At 44.3% G+C, this 17,455-nt stretch overlaps 1 protein-coding gene across 2 annotated transcripts in view; it reads right to left on the reverse strand.

Annotated features, from left to right (window-relative positions):
• ITGA5 (integrin subunit alpha 5) overlaps nucleotides 1-17,455 on the reverse strand; it is a 102,520-nt gene that overhangs the window by 24,705 nt on the left and 60,360 nt on the right. For both annotated transcript variants that reach the window (XM_058170198.1, XM_058170199.1), the window contains exons 9-15: nucleotides 17,383-17,426; nucleotides 14,709-14,765; nucleotides 11,175-11,227; nucleotides 10,136-10,344; nucleotides 5,313-5,504; nucleotides 2,946-2,991; nucleotides 1,748-1,855 (exon numbers count right to left, since the gene is read on the reverse strand). In XM_058170198.1, the coding sequence (XP_058026181.1) occupies nucleotides 1,748-1,855; nucleotides 2,946-2,991; nucleotides 5,313-5,504; nucleotides 10,136-10,344; nucleotides 11,175-11,227; nucleotides 14,709-14,765; nucleotides 17,383-17,426 (709 nt within the window). The remainder of the gene's footprint in view (nucleotides 1-1,747; nucleotides 1,856-2,945; nucleotides 2,992-5,312; nucleotides 5,505-10,135; nucleotides 10,345-11,174; nucleotides 11,228-14,708; nucleotides 14,766-17,382; nucleotides 17,427-17,455) is intronic.

The raw sequence follows: 17,455 nt of genomic DNA on the forward strand, positions 1-17,455 counted from the left end.
TCATCCCCCAGCTGTGTGCAAGGGTCCAAGTGCAACGCATCCCAGATACACAGCTGTCTAGCCTCTTCTTGAATACACCCCTTCACCTTTAGATGGTTCATTCCAAATGACTCCTGCTTTTAGGTAGCTCTGAATAGAAAAAGTGACTGACTGGAGATAGGCAAGGTAACTAAGTCAGTGTTCTTAATCATATGTCCCTGAGATGGTCAGGAGTCCTAGAATTCTTAGCTGGCATTTGAGGCTCTGGATTCTATAAACTGTTTCCCCCAACATCTGCAGGGGGTCAGGTTGGGAAGACCAAACTACAGAATCAATTCCTGCAGGAAGGCCAAGATAAGACATTATAAAGTCAGGAGCCTACAGGTAAATATAGCAACTGTTGGTAATGACAGCTGCCGCTACCACTTGCAGCTCTTTCTGTTCTCACTATTGTATCCACTAACATACATTGTGTACAGGTGGCCCACTGTGTACAGGTGGTCCTCGACTTACGACCACAACGGAGCCCAAAATTTCTGTGGCTAAGTGAAACGCGTGTTAAGGGAGTTTTGCCCCATTTGAGGGCCTTTCTTGCCACGGAAGAACAGTGAATCGCTGCAGTTGTTAAATTAGTCAAACTGTTGTTAAGTGAACCTGGCTTGCCCCATGGACTTTGCCCGTCAGAAGGCTGCAAAAGGGGGGGATCACATGACCTCAGGGCACTGCAACCCTCATAAATATGAGTTGGTTGCCAAGCGTCTAAATTTTGAACACATGACTATGGAGAGGCTGCAACGGTCGTTAAGTGTGAAAACTGGCCATAAGCCCCTTTTTTTCAGTGCCGTTGTAACTTTGAACAGTCACTAAATGAACTGTTGTAAGTTGAGGACTACCTGTACTTAAAATAGGCAAACAGCCTTCTTTTAAATATTGGGTTCAAATAACCCAAACTGTATTTCTTATAGACGCCCAATGTGGTATAAAAATGAACAAGCCCATCTATATAGTCTACAAACACAAACCAAATGGACTACTGAGAACTGAGGAGAAAAGAAATAGAAACCCAGATAACGCCAGAGTAAGTGGAAAAGGGGGATGGGGGGGGGGAAAAGAAAGAAGGTTATAAATATAAATGTACAACTATAAAATGATAGATTGGGTAAAATGGAAAAGAAATTGAAAAGAAAGTATATGTTATTACAGAATCGGAGTTGCTCGGATACCAAATAAGGGAAATATTATACAAGAAATAGAAGAAAGAAAGAAGAAAGAAGGAATAGAGGGTAAGATAGAGGAGGAGAGGGAGAGAGAGGAATGGAAGGAAGGGGAAGGAGAGAAAGATAGGAGAAGGGACAAGAGTAGGAGAGAAGATGAGAAAGGAGGAAAAGAGAAAAAGGGGGGGAGAGGAAGGGGAAGGAGGGAGGAGAGGAGGAGGAAGAAAGTAGGAGAAGCGAAGAAGGAGGGAGGGGAAAGAGGAGAAGAAGGTTTGTTGTGAAATGAAGGAAAAGAAAAGGTAGAAGAGCAACCCTGAATGTAATTAAAATGTTTTATCTTTGTCTTTCTTCAGAAAAAAAACATGTATGATTATTTATGGACAAGAGAATGTACATTTACAATATGTGTATAAGACAAGAAAAAATTAAAAAAAAACTTTTTTATATATAAAAAAGAAGAGAAAACGCTCCCTAACTGATCATCTAAGAACTGTAACAATAGAGAGCCATGAAAGGACAAAGGGAAAAGATAACTTCCCGGGATCACTACTCACCATGCCACAGGGGTACCGGTTTCCTCCAGGGTGCATGCGCGTTCCTCAGGGTTAAACATAGTGGGGAAGATGCTGAGAGTGGCGGTGGCATGAACAATGGGGCGTCCTCTGTGGTAGGAAGCATAAGGAAAGGGAGTGAGTGAGTGGAAGCCATTTTTCTATTTGGACGGGGGAAATGAAAGACTTAGGAAGCCGATCGTTCACTTAGTTATTATCAAGCTTGGCAAGACAGTCACTTCGGCTGAGGAAAAGTCAGCTCAAATCTCTGTCTACAAAGTCCTTGGAGCAGTGGTTCTCAACCTTTATAGTGCTGCGACCCCTTTAATACAATTCCCCACGATGTGGCGACCCCTTTAATACAATTCTCCATGATGTGGCGACCCCAACCATAAAATTATTTTCGTTTTGAATTTATCGCGCCTGAAGCCGTATTGACTAGCGATCTGAACTGCTTGTGATTGCCTTGAGGACGGAGGCATTAAAGCGGAGACTCCTCCCCTATTAAGTTTATCGCGCCTGAAGCCAGATTAGGCTAGTGATTGGGAGTGATTGCAGCTGGCTTGAGAGGGAGACATCAGAGCAAAGATTTCTCTCTTTTTTAATTCATCGCGCCTGAAGCTGAATTCGGCTGGTGATTTGAAGAGCCTGCAGCTGGCTTGTGGAGTCAACCATTGGAGCGCGATTCTTCAACTCGCAAGTATACTTCCCATATTTACGATGATCTTAGGCGACCCCTAGCAAATCGTCATTCGACCCCCAACGGGGTCCCGACCCACAGGTTGAGAACCGCTGCCTTGGAGGCACCTATCCAAGATGGCAGCAGCCCCATGGTTAGGGGGTAGGAGTTCAAGAGCAGATTGGTATACATGGAGAAGGAGGGCCTTTTCAGTGATTTATGAGTCACCCTAATTCATGACTTGTCTTGGCAGTTCCAGAAGAAGGGGGTTACAGCCAAGTAATATGATATGTCTGAGTGTTCAAGCAAACAATAAGCAATCAGGGAGGGAGGGAGGAGAGAGAGAAATATAACCTACAATGGAGTCATAATCTCATCACTTTTTCCAGGGGAAATTTGCTCTATCATTTTCTTCAATCTACTATGCATTAAACATATTGCATTTCCACTCCCATATGCTTCATTCAGACAGCACAGGCCTGGGGAAAACTGATTTTCATTGTCTCCAGAGACTTTACTTACCTGTAAACCATGGCTCTATCCACGCCAAAGGCCCCCACAATTAGATCTGCAGGACAAAGAAGGAGACAGTCTGCTGAGCACTGGGCAGACAATGGCAACTGCATATCATGATACAATTTCAGGAAGCTGTTTTTAAAGCAAAGGAGGAAAAACACACCTTGCTTGCCCACATAGCAACATTACTGTGAAACCTAGTAATTTCTCATTAGTTAGGGAGGAGGGGAAAAAAAATCATATAGCGCCCGCTGAAAGAAATCCTGGTGGCCTCTCGCATCAAAATGTCATCACTGGGCTAGCTAGATGATTCCTTTTGAGATAAGGCTGAAACAACATTATGACCTTTGTATTATAGGCCCTGCAGAGAATCTGAATGCATTGCTTGTAGCATGAAGGCACTTGTGTTTTTTTGAAAGTTTGCTGCAGTTGCTTCAAGGCCCTTTTCCAATCATTGGAGCATGTACTGCTCCAGTCTGGAGCAGTGATTCTCAACCTTTTCTTCACCACCGAAATATCTTTTCTTCACCACCTTTAAATATCTTTTGTGGCCATGAACCACAGCCACAGACTCCCCCCAAAGACTTAACTCAAGATTTAAATCGTAACATTTGTTCAAGCCCCTGTGATGATATCATACACACCCCTCTCCCCCGAGGTCCATGGACCACAGGTTGAGAACCACTGGACTGGAGGAAATATCATCCACAGACACACTCAAAATTTGTGGAAAGGGCCTCAAAGCAATTACAACTAACTTTCAAGAGATATGGCTGCCTTGATACTCTGACTGCGTGATTTGGAGGAGTCCTCTCTGCATGCTTGATGTGGCTGATTATGATTCTTGATGAAGGTATATTTTCTTTTATGTACGCTGAGAGCGTATGCACCAAGACAAATTCCTTGGATGTCCAATAACTCTTGGCCAGTAAAAAAATTCTATTCTGTTCTGTTCTGTTCTGTTCTGTTCTGTTCTGTTCTGTTCTATTCTACTCTACTCTATTAGGTTATGAATCTAAGATTAGAAGATCTCATGAACATGTAAGAGTGATCATTTCTTGACAGCTTAAGTCATTTTGGTTATTGCCAACTTCAAGTACTTCTTTTGGAAAATTGTTGACAAAAGCTCTTTGAAAGAGACTGTCTGGAATGAGTTAGGTGCAATGGCTTTTACAATACCCTTTGAAGACCTTCCTCTGTGTGACTTCTGACAGATCACAGAGAAGTTGCCTCACTCCTGCTAAATAATTAAACAGTAGAAATTAAACCAGGGCGTTCAATCAGCCATCCATTTAAGACCTATCAAGAATATAATTATGTATTTCCCATGTTTCAGCATGAATGGCAAAATGGCACTTCCCACCAGTAGGCGTGAGGACATCTGAAAATACTAAAAAGTGTAAGAAATCATCAGAAAAAACCCTCTCAAATTAGCTAAACATGACCAGTGACCCCAAATGTTCAGTAACTGTAACAGTATGTGGGAATAACCTTGAGAAATGGGGGGGGGAAGAGATGTTGCCTAGAGAATGGTTAGATAAGAGAAGGCATAGCCTATCGCCGTATAATGGTTGGGGGGAAAAGACTATAAAGGAAATAGCAGATTTGCATTTTTAGTCTTGTAAAATTTGGTTAATGTAGCCTTACGATAAAGTAGATTTAATTCATTTGGTGATGTTTCTTGTCTGGTGTACTTGGGAAGGCCAACATCAACCTTGCAAGTCTGAAAATACAAATCTCCCACCATCTCTTTTACAATCTGAGGCAGTCTTGGCAAACCTTTTCGGACCAAGTGCCGAAACGGGAGTGCACATGCGTGCATGCCGGAAACCGGAAGAGCAGCCGCCTGGCGTGCATGTGTGCACCGGGTGGCTGTTCTTCCGGTTTTTGAAGCGCGCATGTGCACCGGCCAATTAGTCTTCCGGTTTCTGGCATGCATTAAGACCAGTTGGCCAGTGCGCATGCGCACATCAGAAACCAGGAGAGTAGCCGCCCGATGCACATGCATGCGCCGTAAAGATGTTCCATTTTCTGGTGCACATCTTCACGGACACATGCACGCCAAAAACTGGAAGACCAGGTGGCCGGAGGGGGGAAAAATAGACCTCTAGATGAGAAGGGAAATGGAATTTGTTAAGAGGAAGTTATTGAACAGTGAACAAGAGTATTTCATACTTTGCTTTTTTTTTTGTTACATGTTGCAATGGAAGTTTTTTTTTTTATTAAAGCAGCTATGTTACCCCACATATTTAATGCTCCTGTATAAGAGCTCACCAGATAACAAGCATCATATCTGCGGCCTCAGACCTGCCAAATACGCACTCTCCCCAAGTTCTGGTGTGGTTCTGTTACTTCTTCACAGGTCATCCTCACCTGGGTAACCGTTTCCATCCAGGTCTTTGGCCCCACGCAGAGCAAACCCATAGAAGTCTGGGACTTGACCAGGTGACCAGTAGCCTTGCAATACTTGAGACGGCTTGGGGTGCAGCCCATTCTGTTGGCCATTATACACGTAGACCACGCCTTGCTTTGCCGTGCCGCCAAATGGCACTCCAATGGCCACATCTATGGGAACAAACGCCTGTGTCAGCAGCATTGTTGGCAGGGTTAATGCAGGAAACAAAAGACAAGATGCTATACATACATACATACATACATACATACATACATACATACATACATACATATATATATTGGATAAAAGGTAATGGAAGGATAGGCTAAAATCCTGTTGCAGAAACATGGAGACTTCCAGATGATCTCTTGAAAGACTGCTAGACCGTAGGCAAATCAGTTTGGAACTTCTCATCTGCTGACATCTCAATCCGAGCAAAACTGAACCGCATAAGCTTATTTATGTTTGCAGGGGCCCCAACATGGTACAATTGAGCATTGATATGAACAGGAGTTCATTCCATCCTACTTTTGAACTCATCTTCCTTAAGATTATACTAGGCTGTTGCCTGAAGGATCAGATCTCAGGAGACCAGGTCCTCATTAGTTTCTCAAAATAAAACATTTCTCAACTTCCACTCCTGATTGGGCCCAGAAGTGCCAGGGAATCTTGTCAAGAGCAGCTTGAAGATGAGACTGATTGCTTCATCAGACTCACACAGGAGGTGTGCAATTTTTAATTGGTAGAGACCCAAGAGAATCTGCTGCTAAGGCAGCAGAAGTAAACAATACACGTTTTTTTCTCTTGTGTGCCTTACAGGGGAAATCACCTTACCCTTCCATCTACTTTGAGAGAATCCGCAGAGGAACGCAGTCCAAATTGGCCCTGAGGACTCCCTATACAGCTATCTATAGAGGCTGATGCCAAAGCTACCTCACCATGTAGACCTCCAAGGCAGCGGTAAAATCCACTTACCTTCGCTACTGGTTCGGTAACAGGAGTGCGCTATGCGTGTGCTACACACACTCAATATATGTGCATGCTACACACACATGCACCTCTTCTGCACCTGCGAAGACCCTTCTGCGCATATGCAGATGGTAAAAAACAGGATATAGTGACGTCCCAGTAGGTGGGCGGAGCCTCCTGCCACCGGCGTTACCGGTTCAGCAAGCCGGATAGAACCGGGGGGGGGGGAGGGATTTCACTGCTGCTCCAAGGATTCTCTTAGAACAATACATAGAAGCTGGTAAAATGGTCTGCCAGGGCAACCAATTGAGAGACTGGCATGGAGCCATCAGGGCCACTTTGCAAGAAGGCTCTTATCTTCACACTGTGGATGCTGCTGATTGCCACCGTACTCTACTGCTTAAGAGGAAGGGTGGGGAACCATGGCCCTTTTATGACTTGTGGATTTCAACTCCCAGAATTCCCGAGCCACCCGGGATTCTGGGAGTTAAAGTTCACAACTCATAAAAGGGCCATGGTTCTCCCACCCTTCCTCTTAAGCAGTAGACTAGGGTGGTGATCAGCAGCATCCACAGAGTGAAGACAAGAGGGGAGGGCAGGATGTAACTCACTGCCCTTTTGTATGCATGCTTTGCTGCCTTCATTCCTTTGACAGTAGCAAGAGGATTCTGGAGAATAGCCCACAATGCCCATGGTTGGCCCTTGTCCCCATCTGGCTACCTGTTGTCTTCCGCCATCCAACGTGCCTAGGCAGACTGTGCATTTTCTTTGGCTTAATTGATGGTGCAATGTTATTATTTTTGTTTGTTTAGAAAAAAGAAGTTAAAAAGCGAAATTTTGAATATTTTGGACATGTGATGCGACACCCGGAAAAATACGCCATACATCACTTAATCCTCCAAGGAAAGATTGAAGGCAAACGAGGTCCAGGCAGAAGAAGAACATCATGGCTTCAAAATCTAAGGGACTGAGTTTGGACAAAACTCAACAGCACTTTTTCGTGCAGCTGTTGATAAAAATAGGGTTGCCAATGTCTGATGACAGGTATGGTAGAAGAAGAAAAGGAGGAGGAGGAGAAAGAAATAAAGAAAGAAAGAGGAAGGAAGGAAGGAAGGAAGGAAGGAAGGAAGGAAGGAAGGAAGGAAGGAAGGAAGGAAGGAAGGAAGAAATCTGATTAGAAAGATTAGAAAAATTAGAAAGATCCAACAGTAGATGGCAGCAGTAGAACATGCAACAACTTCTGTCAAAAATCCAAGCTAAGGATTTCATTAAAAAGAGCTGCCCCAAAGGCCTGCTTATCTGGATCAGGATTCCAGCTTTGCCCATCAACATGAAGGAGGAGGAGAAGCCTCCTCTTAATGCTAGAAGCCATTATGTAAAACAGGGCTGTTAAAGGATAATGAATCCATGTTATCTTGAATTTGCATACAAGTAGTCCTTGATTTACCATCACAAACGGGCCCCAAATTTCTGCTGCTAAGCGAGACAGTTGTTAAGTGAGTGTTGCCCCATTTTACGACCTGTCTCGCCACACTTGTTAAGCAACTCACTACAGTTAAGTCAGTAACAATGTTGTTAAAAAGGATCTGGCTTCGGCGTTGACTTTGCTTGTCAGAAGGTCTCAAAAGATGATCACATGATCCTGGGACACTGCAACCGCCATAAACACGAGTCACTTGCCAAGCGTCTGAATTTTGATCATGTGACCATGAGGATGCTGTAATGGTCGTAAGTGTGAGCAACTGTCATAAGTCACTTTTTTCAGTGCTGTTGTAACTTTGAATGGTCACTAAATGAACTTTTGTAAGTGGAGGACAACCTACCTGTACTATGGACAGGTGGTTAGTCTTGAGTCCCCTTTTTCTACTTGGATCAGGCGTGTCAAACTCAAGGCCCGCGGGCTGGATTCTGCCCATGGGGTGATTAGATCTGGCCCCTAGGGCTGCTCTAGAAACAGGAAATGACCGGCCCGCAGTGCCTAAGCCAATGAAAATGGAGATTGGGAGGGCTGCGTGAGACCGTCCTGAGTTTTCGCTGGCAGAGGTTTGGAGGAGGCTGTCGCAGCCGAAAATGGAGCTCGGGAGCCTGTTTTCGCTGGCAGTGCTCGGGCCACCACAGTGACGTCCAGCTTGTCATCCCACCCTGGCCCCCCCAGGTCAAACACAACCCTGACTGCAGCTCTCAATGAAATCGAATTTGCCACCCCTGATTTAGATCATGGGTGCCAAACTCGCCTCGTTGACGTGAGACATCCGGCCCACGGGCTACCAGTTTGACACTCCTGACTTAGATGATTCCTACCAGTGCTCCTTTTGTACCACTTTAAATTTACCTCCACCCGGACTAAGTAAGGTCCAGGTCTCAACTGTACCACCAGATTGATACAACAGAGTTTCTCTACAAAAGTGGCTGCGGCAAGAAATGCAATTAAGAAACTGAGGAGGACTGAATCGTACAAAGTACCACACCTAGAGCGCAGTTACCTGTAACAGGAAAACTAAGAACAGGGAATTTCTGGAAGTACAATTTGACAAGATGTTGGCTTGAAAAATGGACTCTGCTAAATGTCCTCACCAGTCCCAACAATCAAGATTGTCCAAGTTCCTCCCTTGAAAGCTGGCCATTGCTCTGAAATTTCTTTCTTTCTTTTTTGCTGGTGCAGTAGAATGTGTAGCTAGAGGGCATCTCTGTGATGAATGAAAGGAATTAAAGCTTCCAAGAAATCCAACCAGAAGCCTAGATTTTTTTTCTCAACATCTTCTGACTGGCGTTCAGACTACATTCTCAGACTTTGGCCAGCAAGATACCAGGGACTTAATTTAGGACTGCAAACCATATGCTCTTATCGCTAGTGTTATCCCTGCTCCCTCCAATAAAACATAAACAGATTGTTTCATCCAAGTCAAAATCATTCTGGCATCTCTAACCCACAATGGCTTTTTCAACTGGCAAAATTTCAGGTGGATATCCTGCTATTTAAGATTCCTTTAGGCAGGAACGGGAAAGGATAACCGCTGGGAATTTTTATCTGCGAGACACAAGCTACAGTCCCTTTTGAAAACGTCTGCTGAGAAAGTTCCTTGCTGCCTCTCCTGGCAGTGAAGCCTGCCTTTCTCCAGATGTCTCTGCCAGAGATTAGATAGTTTTGTTGTGTCTCTGCATTGAACGCGATGGATTTAGTCACCCTCCATGTAAATAAAGCAAAGTTTCCAGATAAATTAGCTCTCAGCTGCCTCCTTCCAATGAGAAGGCATATTCAGGACAGGAAAAGCATGCAGATAACTTTTGGCTCGGTGGGAATATGACTGAAACGTGCTTTCATTTTTAAGGCACATACCAGGAGAGAGGAACCTGTAAGTCTCTGGGTAATGTTGGGTTTCCATCACCCATTAGCCACTGGGAGTAGGACCAATGGTCAAGGCTTATGGAAAATCCCTAGATTCCCATCTCCTATCCTACACCAAAATAAGGTGCCTCCGTCTCAATTATGAGCTGTTTGGAAAATATCCAATAACATGCCTCAGTCTCAGTTATGTGTATCCCTTTAATTGGAACATAGATCTTGCATCAGTTTCTTGTTTGATTGTGAAATAAGATAAGGTAAGAATTAATGAGCGGTTCCACGAACCCGGAGGAAAGGAAAGCATTTAGTAACAAATCAGAACTCTAGTAATGGAAATCTTTAGTTTGCAGATAGGCTGCTGGATATCCCTTCTCCTTTCTCTGTGTGAAAACATACATTGACAATTCATCTTGGCCAAGGAGGTAACTCAAACCTGGTGACCTCCTGTTCCTTTCCCCATGCCAGTCCCCTCCTATCCAACTTTCATACCATTGTAGCCATCCTGGTTGAGGTCTCCCAATGAGGCTATAGCACTGCCAAAGCGGCCAAACTCTTGGTGACCGGTCAGTACAGCTGAGGCACCGGGCTCCATGCCATATATCTTTTGCAGGTAGACATAGACCCTGCCCACCTCCTGAACACGGCCATCTTCCGTTTTTTCCATAAACAAGGGGGCACCGATCAGCAAGTCATCCAGTCTGCATGGCAGGAGAGAGAGGGAGAAATGAAACCATCAGTTCTAAGCTCTGGGAAATAAATCACAGATGGCTAGGAGGATCCAGAGAACATTGCAGAGTTGCCCGAAAGAGGGAGGGAAACGGGATCTAGATTAGCTCTTCTCAGTATGGTTGCTTTTCTAGAATTCTCAGCCAACATGGGATACACCAGACCAGTAATGGCGAACCTTTGACGTCACCGCGTGCCGGCCTGCATGCCGGAAGTGGCACCTGAAACCATCCCGCAAGGTATGCGCAGCCCTGCTGGCTGTCACACGCGTGGGAGTGCCGATACCCGGAAGAGCGGTGATCCGTCGCGCATGTGCGAGCCGGCACCGGAACACTGGCATGGACATGCACCCAACAAACAGCTGGCCATCGCGCATGCACGCAATGTCAACCCGGAAGTTCGGGTGCCTGCCTGCGCATGCGTGACAGAATGCCACTCTTCCGGGTTTCGCCACTCCTGCGCGCACAATGGCTAGCTGACCGGCGCGCGTGTAATCACAGGAACATGGAATAGGAGCCAGCGAGACCATGCATTCTTCACAGGATGGTTTCGCATGCCGCTTCCGGCACGCATGCCATAGGTTCGCTGGCACTGCACCAGACCCTCTTCTCCATCATGCCCTGACTGCTTCTCCCTATAATTCAATCTTCTCTGCAGATGGACAATTTCTGTATGGTGTGCATCAAGACGTCACCCAAACTTAAATCTATTATCACATTCAATTTCTTCAGGAGCTGGGAAGAGCGGCTTCCATCCCACTCCAAGCATACTGTTGACTAAGCAGCCCCTCCCCAATACTCACCCATCACCGTTGATATCCACGGCAGCCACAGCATACCCAAAATAGGCAGCCATCTGTTGAGACAAGTGATAGGGATCAAGAAATGTCAGGACAGAAAGGCATTTTGAGATCACAGAAAATTGGAGCTGCCCGTTTCCCTGACATACTCCTACAACCTCCTCATACCTATCCTTACTGCAGTATTTGCCCACTTCCATAATGAATGATAGGAACAAATATTCTCCAAGAGGCTGGTTGTCAGGTTTTACAAGACAAGGATAAAGATACTGTGCCCTCCCAAGTGATGTCAAACTGCAATTCCCAACAGCTCCAGCCAACATGGCCAATAGTGACCAATGATGGGAGTTGTGAAGGCCACAGTTTCCTCACTTCTGCTCAGCTTCCACTACTCAAACTCGTCAGTTGACTTAATGTACTACACTCAAATTCATTTTAGCTGGAAGTACCTTCCCCCTCTTGGGAAGTGCAGGCCGCTGAGGTTCTACAGTGAAGTATGACCAAAAGGTGTCAGTAACCAATGGTACAGTAAATCTGAGAGATAAATAACAGGCATATAAACAAAGAAATAAATAAAGGCAAGAAAAAAGGCTAAAATCCTGCAGAATGGACTTCAAAACCTGTACCACGAAACAATTACAGTGTAAGAGGCCATTTCGTCATGATCTTATACTAGATGCCATAAAAGTTGGAACTCTGCCATAGAAGTTGGGGTTAAATGGGCATTCCCCAATTATTGTAAAAGTTGGTCAACGCCACTTCCAGCTCCTGATATATCAACAGGCCTTGTGTTTTGGGTATATCTTCACTGACATAAGGGCTAGAAGCTTGTGACAATGATGAAAGAACAATGAAATCCCTATCACAGATCGTAAAAATGTTAGAATTTGCTGAAATGGAGAAAAAACAATTTTCCCCCCCTGAAAGACGGGAAATCTTGTGTGGACTTTTTACTGAAAGAAGAAAAAAAGATATGATGATTTATAGTTTTATGGATTAAAGAAAGATGTGGACTAAATGAGAGGCTGAAGGGATCTGTATAACATTTAAGAGAGAGGGAAGATTATTAGATTGTAATTATTTGTCGAAGAGAAGATTGAAAGTCATTATATTCCAAACTTTTGGGTTTTTCCCTTTTCTTGCACCTTTTTCTTTCTTTCCTTTCTTTCTTTAGTTTTGTCTTTTATTTCATGTAAAATTCTTAAAAAATCTAAATAAATAAGACACTTGTGACATTGAAATGGAAACTCGAGAGTTTCGGAAAACAGAATTCACAATCTTTTTTTGTGTGTATTTTTTGCTATCAACCTCAAGTAGTGGAGAAGGTAAGGAGGGATACGGGTGCTCCACAAGGAAAGTTTACCTCATCTATGTGTTTTTCTCCCCTAACCAAATTATTCAGCAACTGTTCAAGATTACAATGGCACTGAATGAATGGTGGTTATGAACCTGGGAGTTCCAGCTGTCCCAGCATGTCCCTCCCCCATCACATGATCACAACTGAGATGCTTAGCAACCCATTCACACCGACAACCAACTGCCAAGTGCCCCATGATAACATGAATGCCAGTTGCAGACTTCCATGCCCCAGAAAGTCAAAGGAAAGCTGATAGGAATTGCAAGTCGCCGGGATAAGTCTCCTTGACCCGCGCACCCTCTCCCAGCCAGCCCCACTGGCAGGGGTGAAATTCAGCAGGTTCTGGAGAACCGGTAGTGGAAATTTTGAGTAGTTCAGAGAACCAGCAAATACCACCTCTGGCTGGCCCCAGAGTGGGGTGGGAATGGAGATCTGCAATATCCTTCCCCCAGGAGTGGGGAGGGAATGGGATTTTGCAGTATCATTCCCCTGGAGTGGGGTGGGAATGGAGATTTTGCAGTATCCTTCCCCTGCCACGCCCACCAAGCCATGCCCACAGAACCGGTAGTATAAAAAATTTGAATTTCACCACTGCCCACTCGGTTTGCATTATGCCAGCCACTTGCTTACCCATACACACCCTCTCTACCTGTCCCAAAAGTTCTTTTTCAAAAGGCAACTGGACTTTTTTGTGTTCTTTTTTGGAAGATGTTTTGCTTCTCATCCAAGAAGCTTCTTCAGCTTTGATTGGTCAGACTGATGAAGCTCCTTGAATGAGAAGCAAAATGTCTTCAAAGAAAAACAAGAAAGTCTAGTTGCCTCTTGAAAAAGCACCTTTGAGACAACCATGATCTGGATAATTGAGAATCTCCATGGACACCCTTTCAACCTGTGCCGTGTCCCACACACACTCCCTGATCCACACCACATCCCTGTGCATCCCCCTAACTTGCATGGCACCTCGTGTGCATCCCAGGCACCCTTCCCTACCCCTATTGGCACCTCTTCCATACCCTCCAGACCAGGGGTGAAATGTTCCCGGTTTGGACCGGATCGCCTGATCCGGTAGTGATGGCGGCAGGTGATTTGGAGAACCGGTAGCAAAAATCCCTGCACCCCCCCCCATGCCCAGCTGAGCTGCGCGATCATCAGAGGTTTTTTTTTTACTTTTAAAACCATTTTTTCTTCGCCCGAAAAAATGCTTTTAAAAGTAAAAAAAAAAAAAAAAGCCTCTGATGATGGTGTGGCTCAGCTGGATCGTCTGAACCTTTTAAAAGCATTTTTTTTCAACCTCTTCAGCCGAAGAGGTTGTAGAAAAAAAGCTTTTAAAGGGTTCTGGCAATCAGGCAACTCAGCTGGGATCGCCAGAGGAGCCTTTTAAAAGCATTTTTTCTCAACCTCTTCAGCCGAATATGTTGTAGAAAAAAAGCTTTTAAAGGGTTCTGGCGATCAGGCAACTCAGCTGGGATCGTCAGAACACTTTAAAAGCATTTTTTCTATAACCTCTTCAGCCGAATAGGCTGTAAAAAATGCTTTTAAAAGGCTCCTCTGGCAATCCCAGCTGAGTTGCCTGATCATCAGACACTTTTAAAAGCATTTTTACAGCCTATTCGGCTGAAGAGATTGTAAAAAAAATGCTTTTAAAAGTTTATTTTTTAAAAAAGTTGCTCACGTCCACCCAGTCACATTACCCCCTCCCCAACCAAGCCACGCCCACAGAACCGGTAGTAACAAATTTTACATTTCACCCCTGCTCCAGACCCTTCCCCAAACATCCTCGGAAGCCTTGTTCCCTCCTTTATCCAGCACCGCCATTTCTCTGCAGGCTTGGGAATTGCAACATCCTGTCAAGATTCCCCAGTTCCCACTTTTGCTATGGGAAGCTGGCAGGAAGGTGCCTTGCCTAACGATTGTGGGATTCAGTTAACGATAACAACTTGGGACTGCAGAGATTGCTGTTGCTAAACAGGGCAGTTGCACTTTACAGTTGTGTTGCTTAGCGACAGAAATTCTGATCCCAACTGCCGTCGCAAGTCAAGGCCTATCTATAAGACTGTTCACCACAGTCTGCTAGGAGCAGGCCATATAATCTCGTAAGGGAGAGAAAATTATTCTGATTTAAGAGGCTTTTTCAATAGCTGGGCCCAAATCACTTCAGTGTAACAAATGGATTTCATTACCTGTTCTCCAGAAAAGTTGTATAACGGTCGAATGTCACTTCCATTTAGAATTGTTACCTGGTGGGGCAAAAAAAGAAAAAAAAAGAGGAAAAATAGATGTAACATCAAACATCATCTCTCCACAGAAATTCATCAAATGTTTTTAGCTTTGTGAAGTGGAATCTAAATGGTTCCTTGTGACACAAATGCTGTTTTCTAATTGCTTCTTCTAGCTTTGTTTCCCCCCCCCTGCAAAAATGAATTAAGGAGGTGAAACAGTCACAATATTTTCCATTTGGATTGGCACAGCTGAGAGAAATCTGATCTAGAAGCACATCCGGACACCAAGCTACAGTTGTAGCTTTTAAAAAGGGATATAAAGGTAGTCCTCGACTTGCAACGGTTTGTTTAGTGACCCTTTGAAGTTGCAACGGCACTGACAAAAGTGACTTATGGCTGTTTTTCACACTTATGACCCATTGCAGCATCCCCAGGGTCACACGATCAAAATTCAGATGCTTGACAACTGACTACTCATATTTACGAGGATTGTAGTGTCCCAGGGTCAAGCGTTCATCTTTTGTGACCTTCTGACAAGCAAATCAGTTGGGGAAGCCAGATTCACTTAACAACCACGTTACTCACTTAACAACTTCCGTCTTACACTTATGGCAAGAAAAGTCGTAAAATGCACAAAATTCACTTAACAGCTGTCTTGCTTAGCAAGAGAAATTTTGAAAAGTCGAGGACTACCTGTATTTCATTCAAATGACCATAACATACCCCTCCTCTCATATTAACATTTTTGTTGCACATTTTTGTTACCCTTTCCCCAACTATTAGTAGAAGAAATTGGGAGGTGATAGTCCTGGGGTAAGCATTCTTTGTTTGAATTTAGAGATCTATTCAGATTTTTTTTTTTAAAAAAAAGTTAAGTGTCACTTCTAGGTCATAAAGCCACTGAGTTAACACATCTGGGTTGTGAAAACCTTGAGAAGAAGCAGCTGTTCATACAAGTGCTGTGTCATCCACGATTTGGTAGCTGAGGTTCCTGTCAAATGTCCTATTTGAACAAATTAACAGCGAAGTTACAGTATTTGGGAGAAGGGAGTGTCAAGAGAAGAGGAGGAGGATGGGAAGCCAGGTCACAAGTTGAAGGCATTAAAGGAAAGAACCCAACATGACTACCACATCATGGGTCTGTGCTCATCCATAATCAAAAACGCCTTAGGAAAATCAGATTTCTTTATTTTGGGGCCTCTACAGTCCCCTCCTCCTTAGAAATACATTGGTTGCTATAGCAGCCACAGGGATCCACAACAAACAAGCAATTCCATGAAATGAAGATGGGAAGGAGGAACCAATCTCATATAGCCACAAGGCAATGTCTTGTTTCGCGGGTGACCAGGTTAATTCACTTAACTTTTATCATAATCTGGACACAGTACAACTGATGACTAGAGGTCATGGAAAGGGCTGATGTTTCTAAGAAAATCTGCCCTTGTTGCAAGCAAGCCCAGCATGACAAGCAGAAGGCGAACCATTGATCTACTCCAGCAACACAACATCTGATGCCATGGCAGCAAAAGCACAACCTGAGAATGCTGTGAGGTTGCATGATGGCCAGCTGGATGCTCTCAGTCATAGCATCTATGGGACTTTCACCTTTGCAATGTACATTTGCCCTTCTTCCAAACCTTACAATCCCTGTTAAAATTACTCAAGTATTAGGGAAGTGCTTTTTTTTGGGGGGGGGGGGCAATGCTACCAAATCCTGGAAGATCAGGTGGTTATACTTTGAAGACGAGAGGGCTGTATAGAAAGCTCCAAAAAAACAGGGGCCACATTAAGATTTGAATGAGGCATTTACAACTTTAAAAACTCTGCTTCTAAGCAGTATGGAAATTATATACCGTATTTTTCAGAGTATAAGATGCACCTTTTCCCCCCTAAAAGAGGCTGAAAATTTGGGTGTGTCTGAATGTAGCTTTTTCCAAGCTTTTTTTCAGCCCTAATGAAGCGCTAGCGAGTGAAGCGATCTCCCCGTGCTTTGCCTGCTTTTCTCACTGCTGCTTCCTCTCAGTTGTGCCTTAGAAGTTGTTTTTTATCCCCAAGCAGGGGATAAAAACCCCCAGCAAACTAATGTGCTAAAATTGACCAGACTAAGGATGCTAGACAGATGAATACCTGGTAGGCAGATTTTTTTTCTTATTTTCCTCCCCAAAAACTAAGCTGCGTCTTATACTCCGGTGCGTCTTAATACTCTGAAAAATACGGTATTTCTGCAGAGAAAGGGACACTGCTTCAATCTGGCTTTGGGCCAATTTTTGGAAAAATGGGAATTCCCAGTTTACGGCTCAAAAGACCTTATTATGCTCCCTCAGCAGATATTTCGGATAGCAGGGGACGTTAAATGACTGAATAGAACCGCATACAGGAAGTGTTTTTTTGAAGACTTAAGACACATAGTGATTTGGGAGAAGGCTGGCATTAAATTATACCTGGAGAAAACCGTAAGCTTGGCTGCATTCTCAGCACTATGTGAGAGCAGTCAAAATGCTGCACCAGCTCATGGCCCCCTCCAAGTAGCCTTCAGTTGGATTATAGGACCAAAGCTAGCAGCTCTAGTAAGGAGGTGAGGGGGGGGAGGTGATGTCACAGACAGTTTGAGAAATGACAAGGATATGGCTCTTACGTATCCATAGGTGAGATTTCCTTTGGGAACACCAGCCACGAAATCTGCAAGAAGCAGAGTGATACAAGATATA

The sequence above is a fragment of the Ahaetulla prasina genome, chromosome 2 (genome assembly GCF_028640845.1).
Source record: "Ahaetulla prasina isolate Xishuangbanna chromosome 2, ASM2864084v1, whole genome shotgun sequence".
Classification (NCBI taxonomy): domain Eukaryota; kingdom Metazoa; phylum Chordata; class Lepidosauria; order Squamata; family Colubridae; genus Ahaetulla; species Ahaetulla prasina.